Source organism: Phytophthora cinnamomi (genome assembly GCF_018691715.1).
Source record: "Phytophthora cinnamomi strain GKB4 chromosome Unknown Contig38, whole genome shotgun sequence".
In the NCBI taxonomy this organism is placed as follows: Eukaryota; Oomycota; class Peronosporomycetes; order Peronosporales; family Peronosporaceae; genus Phytophthora; species Phytophthora cinnamomi.
In genome coordinates, this window is record NW_027150971.1 from 752,541 (window position 1) to 764,283 (window position 11,743).

Below are 11,743 nucleotides of genomic sequence, written 5' to 3' on the forward strand. Positions count from 1 at the left end.
CGCGGCGCCTGTTTTGTTGTGGGTGTGCAGAGAGGGTAGAAACCTCTAACGAGCTAATATTAGAGCATCAGGAACGTAACAGAACCCTAACAAATGTCTGTTAGAGGTCTGTCCAGACCTCTAACAAAGCCAGCGATAGGTTTAGCAGCTGAAACTGGGAATTTTTATCCAATAACAACGGTTGCTGAAAGCTAGTAGAGGTCTCCATAGACCTCTACCAAGCGTGGGAGCTAAAGGGTTAACCCTAATGTCCCTGTAGTCAAACGATCGTCCTCCCAGCTTAAAGCAATGCACCTTGTTTCGTCAAAAACAATGTCGACTTTACAGGCAATATTCGAGCGAGGCCCCAGTCACAACAGCGACTTTCATACGACACCGAATTATCGCGGTGGACAATGGCTCTGCCGCGGCAAGAGGGAAGTGGTGCTTGGCCGTTTTTCTAGACATTGCTCGTCAATGGCTTACAATATTTTCATTTTTCTCTCGGGTTTGCAGCCGATAATAGGTTTGCAAATTTCAAGTAGTTATGTAACTATGTTATATCGCCAATCGACCCAGACATTTCACAGGGTGTTGCAGAAGGTGGAATGCGCGTTGCGGATCGTGATGGTGTAACACCTACTTATGGCATCAACACATCTGATAGTGTCCGTTTGTTTCCTGCTTTACGGAGTGAAGTTCCATTTAATCTCTTCTTCTTCTTCTTCTTCTTCTTACAGTTACTTTGACATGATGACTTGATATGTGCAAAACCCGGTCCTTCCGCTTGTGTTGCCTGAAACAATGCCATTATGTAATCTCCACCCAGCATGGAAAACAATGTCAGTGTGAATTTTCTACAATAGCAAAAATTCTTTGTGGAGTTGCTTCCATCACAGGGTAACACCACGAGACGAAGGGAAAAGTAGAAGCATCTATTCCAGGGGAGTTCGAAAAGCTTGGGACCAAGGCCTTCATAGCAATTGTTATGCTTTGTTAAAATCCGGGCAACCATAAAAATAGCGTTCTAATGTTGCGAATATTTCACAAACCTATCAGGCTCAGAAGCTTTGCAGTGTGCTTCGATATGTTTTGATGCAATTATCCTTACGCCCGCCTTTATTTTTTCTACAGTGAATTGCCGAGGACGATAAGTAATTTGATGACGCGGCGTGTAATTTCACACCGTCTGTCGAGTTGGCAGCTTCGCAGCGTTTACCCTCTCGGACCAGAATACAGCCTCAGCATTATCGCTGATACAATTTACATTTGCAAATGCCTACACCTATAATGCTAGCGATACTGGATATGTACTAATAGTATACAAGTAGCACGTATATTTCGCGAAGCCGTTCTCCCGGTGAAAGCGAAGCGGTCTAGTAATATTAGAAGATTTTGGTCATGCGCGATAATTGTCTTATCTCAAAACCAGGAGGCCATGGTATGTGCACATACCTAGGTTTTAGGCAAAACAAAATGCGGATCAAAAGAACCTTTAGCGGCCACATATAATGTTGTAGCTCATGGTATCGCTGCGAGACTCTCCCCAAGCTCGAGATCCGTCCCATTGCGTAGAAGATTACTAACCTTCAACGAGGAGAGTCACGCTAACTTTGAAGCTGAATTGGTGCGCATCAATCGAACCAGTATTTAGATGGCAGCAGCACCAGTATTTAGATGGCAACAGCAACACAATGAACAGCATGAACGAACATACCAGCAAGGGGCCAATACATCGTGTCTTCCATTGGTGTATGAATGCCACATCATTTGGTGTATGGTACACGACGCTTTCGGTCGTACTTACATAGAGTTTCAAGTGATCGAAGAAAAAGACAATTGTTTTTTATAATAATAATCCGCGACTGCCTTCTTTAAGCCACATCCCTGGTGGTGGCCGAAGGTCTCCCAAACGTTTCTTCGTAAATTTAACTCTTGACCTGAACGACTGAAGAATATGAGACAGATGCAGAGTGCAATGGTTGACGTTGTTTTAGCTGTGTTGATGGAGCGGAATATAAAGAGTGATCTCCATCGCAAACAACAAAATACTTCCTGCTTGAACCGATCACTATATACATACCTTTTATTTGTACAAACGCTATGTTCGATGTGCCTACAAACACTCCCTACTGCGCTTTAGCTTTGAAACCGAAATTTTTCCGACCAGGTTGGTTTCATCTGGAATTAATTTGTTCTTTGGTGCGGGAAATACGCTGTGCATTCTATTCTGCGCTCTTGTTCTCATACATTTGCTTAGTTGGCGCTATATGTATAAATCCACCGAGAGACATATGGGAGTTGAGGCGGGCAATCCAAGAATCTAAAGTAAACAAAGATATATAGAATATAGATATCGGCTTGCTATCTTTACTTTGAATCTACTATTTGGTCAACATTTTAGGAGGTACCAGCGTCCATTTGAAGTTTTATTTTCGTAAGTAGAATACGTTACTGTACCAGTATTTAAACATAGCTGCACATCTACTGTACATTAGCTAGTGTTGCGTGGTTAACTTTCAATTGATGCATATTATGAAGCCATATTGTATGGTCTACGCTTGGAAACTCTCATTCTTTTGGCATTGGACTAAGCATTAATAAAAGCTTCAAATTTTGAAAGAAGCTCATCAATGACACCTTTCACTGGAATTGCGTGCGTGGCGCACTACGTACATGAATATCTTGCACGTTAATTTCATATTTCTACTGTAATATTTACAGTGAAATTAACTTTGTGTCAGCCGAAGGACTCAAAATCATGTTGAGACATTTTTTAATCATCTAATCGCTAAAGTGACCGTAGTGTACATACACATAGGCAATGTTCAGCAAGAATTCACTCAATACACTTGCTCCTCCGAGATAATACTTAAAGTGCCGAGAGCGACAGTACCAAGGTTGGAACCCTGTCGTCAGGAAGAGGACAGGTGCCTTGCGAGGCTTGACTCAGAACGTGGCGACGTAGTCCAATATCCTATCCCACTACACCTTGCCAATCTTTCGATATTTTTGTTTTTGAAAAACAAATAACAGATTGAAACGGACGAGACGAGGGGGGGGGGGTCGGAACGCAACCGTTTCACCTGCTTTTGTCACTCCCGACTCCAGCTTCTAACGATGCGTGAGAAGAATCGTACGACTGCATCTTTCTGGAATGACGGTTACGCTGTGATAAAGTTGGATGTGTCGGATAGCACCTGCTTTCTAGCTGGTGAAGCGCTCGCCAGCTCGTCATACCTACCAATATCCGAGAGGGTCTATGCCAATGTGCGCGACATCTTCCGTTCTCGAGCGAGATTTCGAAGCTGGGGCCTGCTACCCGCTCGATTTAGCGTGCAATTGAGAGGGTCATTTACGGCCTTACAACAGAGTGAATGTCCGCCCCAGCTCCTGGACGGCGCTCAAGTCAATTCCTGGTGGGAAAACGCAGGGCATTCATCGCGATTTCCTACTTGGCTGCGGGCTCGTGTTTATGCCTGCCTTCGTGAGAGTCAGTCCCAAGTAAGTCTGCAACCTAGTCGAGAAACCAGTAGACAATCCAGTCAGCAACCCCGTCGACAAATCAGTCGAGAGCCTAGTCGAAAACCCAACCTTTAGTGGTTCATGTGGTTGTTCAGATTTTTCAGATTAGGAAGCCGTGCAAGATACGGTCATCTCCCGGCCAGTGAAAAGTCGAGTTCAAATCAGGAGCGGAATGGAGGGAGCGGGGGATGGCTCAAAAAGATATGCCAGCCGCAATGCGATGAAGCTCTTGGATATTGCTCTTGGGATCGTGTCGACCGTGCCTCGTTCTGGTTGCAGTTGACCATGGCACGGCGTGGCTGTCGCAGACGTCACAGATGCGGGGTGGGGGTCGTCGTCAATCCGCGTGTAATATATACTAGTAGGATAGAGCGCGTGTGCACAAAAGTACACAGGCTACAGAGGTGTCCGCCTCGTGGACGATGGGTCGGTGTGGTGGGGGAAGCCGTACGTGAGTCGTCACTGTGTGTAGAAAGGTTTATGTTGTAGTGTGTGTGTGTGTGTAGAAAGATTTGTGTGCGTAGTCTCCGTGCGGAAGCGTGTGTGTAGCGGGCTGTCGTAGCTCGTTGCACGGAGGAAGGCTTAGCGACTCAAAAAATCCAGCAGGGTCCTATCCGAGGGCCCGCTCAGAACAAGTCATACAGATGTCTTTGCAAAAAGACAAAGTGTTTTGGTTTCTTCTACTGCGGCTTTGCCGGCTGTGGGGCAAGCATCTGCACCTCACTGTCAGCTATAACTAACTCTAATTAATCCCTAATGGTTGGCCAGTGGCCGTAATTCATACAGGGGCAATAAGATACACCGAAAACGTTACCCCTTTTGTAACCCCGTTATACCCCCCCCCCCCCCCAATCAAAACGGCGAACACACCAGATCCTCGCTCGCGTTCCTCCAGTTGTGGTCACTTTACATCGCGGCCAACGTGCCCCGTGAGCTTAGTTATCGCTTTCACTGCGCCAGCCGCACACGTATGCAAGCAGCGCTCGGGTCGTTAGGCCGCCATCTCAAGTCGCCGCGGACACGCGCTTCGTCGCTAGGGCCAAACCCCGCAGTCGAGCCAGTCTCCATGTCTGTACCCAGCCCATCCGAGACCACCGCGACCACCACTCCCAGCAGGATCTCCGTAACTGAGTATCGTGCTGCGCACTTCTGCAAGCACGGCCCGACACTGATGGCCAAGCATTACTCCAGCCAGACCGGCGAGCAGACGTCGCGTGGTGCGCACCGCGCTGACGACCAGCTCGGCGGGCAAAAGGAGAGTGAAGTCGACGACGACTCGTCGAAGGACGGCGGCGATTTGACGAAGGGCACCCGCAGCCCGGAATCCTCGGCGCGCTCGTGCTCGCCCCCGCGGCACTCATTCCTGAGCCCAAGGTCGCGGACCCAAGCCCTGGCACCAGTATCAGATCCCGTCGACAGCGCGGCCGCGCGTATGGGCGCCCTGCGCAGCGCGCCACGAGGTATGACGATGACAATGACGATCACGTTGATCCCAACGTCATTACGAATCCATTGGACGAGGCCCAGGGCCGGGAATTAGAGGGGGCAACGCGCCACGGCGTTCACACGTCCTTGTGGCCTTACCCCTCGCTATCTCCCGTCGCGGCTATGGCTCCAGGAGCCGGGAGGGTCCCACAGAGATCGCGAACGAATTGGTCAAAGGCCTGGGAAGAAGAATAGATTAGTTAATGACCTGTCACCAGCCTGAAACTGGCTATCATCCTCGACCTTGGTTTCACCTGGAAGGAGAACCACGGGGATTCGATCCACCTTCGTTACGAAGCGTTTGCACAGCTGGTCGTCCAGCCGGGTGCATTACTCCGACAAAGTGGTTGTCTGTGGCGTCAAGCGCAGCGCGACGCGCGTGTTTACCTCGGCCACGGTCGACGCTGGAGGTTCGATCACGTCCGTCGTTGTCTATTCCTCCTCGGCAGCAAGGAGCCCGTCGATTTGGGTTCACTCCCTATTAAACGTTTCACCAGATCCGACGGCCGACCGTTTCAACAAGGAAGGGGAAATATAAAACCGGCATCACTGAATGACATCCTCCATAGCAAATTGATCAGAAATCTCGGTCGGATATGATAAATAATGTGGATGCCAATGACGTAAATAAGACGGCGTCAAACAAAAGGTTACTAATCAACCATTAATTAAAAGTGGATTTGGGCACACCGTTGTAAAGCCCTTTATCTTGGCTTTCCAGAGAGCCCTTAAACAAAGAAATCCATTCAGCCGTTTCGGAGAAATCGGCCGACGAAAAAAATATCTCGGTCCGAGAAGGCAAAATCGGAAAAAAAAATATTGGTGAGCCTAGCCCGAAATCGTCCGAAGAATCCAGTGGTGGTCTCGGTTTTAGCTAATTCGGGCTTTAAATGTCCTGTTTTGCCTTATTTGTGTGGCCACTCCCGTGTAGCCAAGTGTAGTTTCTGAATTTTTTTCAGAAATTCATAAAGTCAGACAAAGGAGGATATAAGTATCATTTCGATTTAATGGTTAAACCTGCAGTCAACCTGATGCACGCTGCAGCAGCTTACGAGGAGGACGCCTTCCGCTTCTTCGCAGGGCCTTCGCTTGCGCTTGATTCCCTCTGCTGTCGCCCGCGACGGTCCTGGTTTTCCTTGGTGGTCACAGCCGTAGCTGCACGGTGAGCTCGACGAGTCTGTTTGGCTGCTTTAGCGTCCAGACCTTCCTGCACGCTGGGTTTTGCGTAAAGCGGGTTGTTGCGGAACTCCTCCGGGACGTACGGCCTGATGTTATGGAACATGCTTTCGCTCTTCTCTACGTTTGGAGGTGGAGGGGCCAAAACCTCCACGTGGTCGCACATCATTTTGCTCACTTTCTCCTTGGTAGTTAGCACGCCATCGATCTTTCGCCGCAGGTTCTTGACGACGGCCTCATCGTCAGGGCCCTTCCGGCATGACACAACCCCCGTTTCGGCCTCATCCATGGAGAATATTTGGAACTGCTGTATGCCCTCCAAGCGCTTGTACAATTCAGCGAGCACCCCTTTGTACGACTTAAACTGGTCCGTACCACGCGGGATATGCACGCTTACTGAGTCGGACGCGGCGTTCTTCACTGCATCCACGACATGCTCCACTGTGTAGCAATCCACGCTAGCTATGTGGGAGTCAGGAGTAAAGTCCTCGTCCCCGCTGTCATCAAGCTCATCGCTGTCGATACTGCTGTCACCGTCCTCCAATCCTTCGTCACGGCATTCAGCACTGCCAGCGGCATCAGTACGAACGACAGGAGCAGGGTCCGGCGCAGGAGAGAGCGGTAAGGCGTCGTTGTGACCAGCAAGCGGCGTACGCAGCGAGATTTTCCATGGCACCGTTGAGAGTGATACACCTCGCTCAAATTTTTGAAAAGTGAAAAGGGGCTCTAACTCAGCAATTCAGTTATGTACGAAACACGGTTGGCCAACTTCAAGCCCGTTTTTCTCGAAAAGACCTAATGGTTGATTAGTAACATTTGGTACCCCGCCGTCTCAAATGCACTGCAAGGATCATCTCATACACTAATAACTAACGAAAGTATCAAAAACATATGAAATGCAAAATCGAAGTGTAGCGATTGAATCTGATTGACTCCCAAAATTACTCGCAGTAAAATGTGCACAGTTTCCTGCCGGTTTTTGCGCTGTCGTTTCAATCCAACGTTGTCTGTAATTTAGGATGGCGAACCATTGGTGTCTCGTCTACGTGCAGAATTTTACAGCGCAATTGATACTAAGCGAGTTGTCAAGTGCCGAACCGATGCGCTTCGGCCTCCCCCATTCCGCTCTACAATTGATGATATTCTCAACCGACCTGCTGGTAAGCAGCTGAAGAAAGATGTATCTGATTTTCACCGCTGGCTGCGTCCGCAGATGGACGAATTTATGATATTCGAGACTCCTATCGTTTCGGAACGCCCACATCTAGTCAGCAAACTCGCCAACCACAACCACGACAACAACAGCAGTTCAGATGCAAGCAGAATCGACGATCTGGATGCAGGCGAGGTCGAAGTAGCGGGGACAAAACCAGCCTTGGGCAGGCCGCGACGTCGCAGGACAGCAGTAGTGACAAAAACCATAGTGCCAGTACGCCACCTGCAGCGTGCTGATAGGCCACCGAGGGGAGATGACTCAAGACCGCCGCGATCCTGTCCCAAGTGCAGTGACTTGACTCACTCAATTTTCCGGTGTGCACAAGTGAAGGATTACGAGGAAACGAAGTCAACCTATTTGTCGAAGGCAGGCAACAAGGTTGGTTCTTCTCGTTCCGTGGGCGTGGCAGGTCTGGATCCGGCAGGCACCCGAAGCACCAAGCACACACTGCCTTGTCGTGTCATGGATCGTGCGGAAACCTGATAGCGGCGCTGGGGTGTACTTAATTGCGCGTTGCCTCATAAAAAATGCAGGCCAATAATGTGTGGCTACCTCGCTGAAGCCAGAAAGTTGCTCAGGTCGTTCACAGCGTGGGCTTGGTGCAATTTACAATTGCAGAACAATCCAACTTGTTATCGCGGTTTGAGACTCGTGGTGGCCCGCTCTTTTTTGCGAAATATTTTTTGCGGCACTTGTCCAGTCCCGCTTCCTGCAGGTGCTGGCGATATTTCGTTCTCTGACGCCATCATGGAGCGATTGTGCTACGACCCGCACAAATTAATTGAGTCTGCTCAGTTAAAACAATGCGATACAGATCTGGGTGATATTGGAGCTCCAGGCTACGATGTAGGTGTTTGCGCGTTCGGAGCAATCACGAGGGTGGTAATGCCTGAGGAAGCAGGCCTCAGTGATACAGAGGATGCTGCATGATTGCCAGTGCCTCTCTTTTGTCCGAAATGAATACGATCACGACTACCCTTCGCGATGGATTCGAAGATGCTAAAGCCAAAGATCGTCAACATAATTCACGGTAGAAGTCCGAGATAATCCGGAAGAGAATCTTAATGTGTTTCACGTGGCGCCTGGAGCAGATCCGCCAGTCGAATGCCGCCATTGCGGGTCAAATTGAAGCATGGTGCAACGCCAGTGCGATTGTGAGCTCGTCGTTATTCCGCAGCAAACCGCGAATTTATCGTGCGCCAAGTGAGTATGGTGATAGAAGCCTATTCGCCACCTCTACTGTCCCAATCGCCCAGGGGCAGTAGCCGGTAGTGAAGTGATGATTGGCACCAGTGCTTTTGGCGAGATGGTCGATCATTTCGTTCTTGAAGTGAGTGCTTCGATCGGACACCCACTGTTTCACACCCTGCATCAATGGAACCATGATAGCAGTGATGCTACACACGACGAACCGTCAGGGATAGTTGTAGAAAAGAGCTCCACATACCCACTAAGATTTTCCTTCACGACCAGAGCATACGTTTATTGTGTGTGTCTTCACCTTCCGGCAGCGTCAAGTAATCAAAGTGCAGTAACTCATTAGGCTTCGTAGCGTGCAAGGCGGGGCCATACGGGCGAGGCACTCTGCCATCTCGCGTTGCCACACAATGGATACATGAACGGACAAAGTGAGCCACATCCTTGACAAGCTCGGGCCACCAGCGCCACGATCCAATTACTGCAGCTGTTGTGCGTTCTCCACGGTGACCACTACTTCCTGCGTGAGCCACCACACATATTCTCTGCCGGAAATTACAATCACTTTCTGTTATCCGCACACGGTCTCTGTCTACGCGAAAACACGATCGCTCTTGACTCCATGCAACGCTATTCGGTTTGCTCTTCTGAGCGTTTTGCACAGCACGGATTCTATCCGGCGTTGGTTACTCGAAGGCACCACTCTCCAAGGGTGATACTGGGGGAACCACAATAACTTGGTTCACAGCAGCAATTCCACTCGACGAGCTATGTTTCGAATTGCCCCAGCGACTGAACATGTCTGCCCATACGTTGTCGCTTCCACAAATGTGTTCAATTACGTTGTGATATGATGCCATAGGCATGACCCATCGCTGCAATTTATCAGCCTGGTAGCGTTGCATCGCTCCATCGGTAGCGGTTGGATTGAACACGTAGACGAGGTTACGAAGATCTGTAAACAGGTGAAAACCTCCTGGGCGCAACAGCATATGATCCAGGCACTTCGCTGATTTCACAATGGCAAATGCCTCTGTTTCGATGGTTGGCCATCGAAGCTGGGTGACTGTGAACCGTCCAATCAAAAATGCTGATGGTCGATGATTTTGTTGTCCGGAGGGTCTTTTGAGGCCTTGTTCATCAATTACTGTACACAGTGGCTGTGAAAAAAAGCATCAGTAAATAGCGCCACAGACGTTAAAAGGTCTGAATGATCTAGCGGTGCCATCGACAACAGGGCTTCTTTGATAATTTGAAGAGCTACCACGTGCTCTTCATTCCATCCTACTTCAGAGGAACTCGGCACAACGGCTTCGTTTTCCTGACATCGGTGCGCGCCAGTTCGCTGTAACGAGTGATACGCCTGCGCATCCAATTGACAGCGCACATGAATTGCTGGAGTTGGCCAGCATTCGCAGGGTCTGGCATTTCTGCTAGCCCTTGAATACAACTAATGCTGCACACCTTCACTGCTGACAATTTTCCCACACCACCGAGCTTCTCGCAAAAACAAATGACACTTTCCAGGATGCGGTTTCAGTCCATAGCTCCGACAGGCCGCTAGTACACGCTTGAGCACCTCTAGGAGGCGGATCGGATCGGCCGCATATCCCAGGATATCGTCAAGCCAGGCTAATATCCTGTGATAAAGGATCGGTCGGAAAACCTTTTCGACAGCATGCTGGCAGTATGCCACCGCGTCCATACCTCCAGTGGGTAGTCGTATAGAGGTGACGATACATCGGTGTACCATGATGGAGAACATATCTTGGAAATCTCTGTGGAGTGACAATTGCCAGTATTCACGGAACCTACCAAGTGTAAAGTATCACGAGGTGCCTTCCAATAAGGCGAGTGCTGCTTCTAGCATCAGCATCCGTTCTCTCATTAAAAGCTTGGTTGTCCACAGTCATCCGATAGGTCCCCGGCTCACTCTTAGCGACAATTCTCGGCGGTGACACCCATCGACTAGAAGGGCTGATGAGTGCCAGCCCGTGGTCCAGCATCTCTTGGATGTGCTGGCCCAGATACTCCATGTGGACTGGCGGGTATCGTCGAGCATTGATCTGTACAGGACTTGCTCCCTCACGCATTCGTACTCGCAGCGGCTCCACGCGAATCCGCGGGTCATTACCCAAGGCGATACGAAACACATCACGGTACCCCAACAAAATGGCTTCGAGGCGAGTAACTTCGCGAGCTCCCAGGCCTGCAGCGGCGGACGGTCAGCCAAAATTTCAGGTATCAGCATGTCAGCGTTGTCCGGTGCGGGCTCGGCGTGGCAACCGTAATTCCGGGTCCATTCCCAGCGGCGCATCATCCCGAAGAAGTCGAATGTTGTTATCTGTCGGTGTGCCCGACACCGCGAGGTCCTGCAAATCCCATTCCTCTTACATGTCACACGCTCGAGCGATAATGGCGTCCAGCGAATATCCCAAGTGCTCTATTCCTGGGAGGAAAGTGTCAGCATTGATTTTTCAGTCTCTTGTTCAATACCCACGCTGGGGTTCGACGCATCAGGAGCGGCCCGGTGGTCGTTTGAACTTGAATCGTGTCGGGTTGCACCATTTGCGTCGCCTCAAACATTGTGCCGTTGGAGGTGGCGAGTCGCTGAAGATCGTGAGATTCCTCAGTCACCTGTTTCCGCGATCCTGTAGTCGCGTCATCGGTCCTTGTCTCACCACATTGACGTCGGCACATGAGTCGAGAATGATATCAGGTAGATCAATTGTGTTCTCCACACGGGCAGCACGGCCCCCACCAACTTCAAAGGGAAACTTCAACAAACTGGAGAGCCTTGATTATGCGAGGCCGGGCTGCCGTTTTGGATTGCTGTTGCTGGATGCCCCGTTCGCTTCTCAAGCCAGTCCCGCAGCAGAATCTCAGCCTCACTTCTCCACTCGATGCGTCTCACTTTCACACTTCAAGCCAGTACGTCTTCGGCGCGAGGTTGGCGCAGTGGTGTTGGACTGTTAGTTCTGTGGGGAGCTAGCTGAGTCCGACTTCTTGCTGTTGTTACTCACTTTCTGGTTAATGCCGACTTGGCTGCGCTTTGTCGACACTGGTTCCCAGCGCTGGTATTCCTTACAGCTAGTACACAACCAGCCGATGAATTCAACCACGTTTTTCAGGAGTGGTTTATTCGATTCTCGGGACATTTCCTTA

At 49.9% G+C, this 11,743-nt stretch overlaps 2 protein-coding genes across 2 annotated transcripts; one reads left to right on the plus strand and one right to left on the minus strand.

Moving 5' to 3' along the window:
* Positions 1-4,570: 4,570 nt before the first annotated feature.
* IUM83_03241 (uncharacterized protein) lies at positions 4,571-5,044 on the plus strand (the record flags this gene model as incomplete). The annotated part of the gene is made up of 1 exon (XM_067927230.1): positions 4,571-5,044. The coding sequence occupies one exon, from the start codon at positions 4,571-4,573 to the stop codon at positions 5,042-5,044; it is 474 nt and encodes a 157-aa protein (XP_067791804.1).
* A 993-nt stretch (positions 5,045-6,037) lies between these two features.
* Positions 6,038-6,836, minus strand: IUM83_03242 (uncharacterized protein; the record flags this gene model as incomplete). The annotated part of the gene is made up of 2 exons (XM_067927231.1): positions 6,038-6,731; positions 6,820-6,836. The coding sequence occupies 2 exons, from the start codon at positions 6,834-6,836 to the stop codon at positions 6,038-6,040; spliced, it is 711 nt and encodes a 236-aa protein (XP_067791806.1).
* Positions 6,837-11,743: the final 4,907 nt, after the last annotated feature.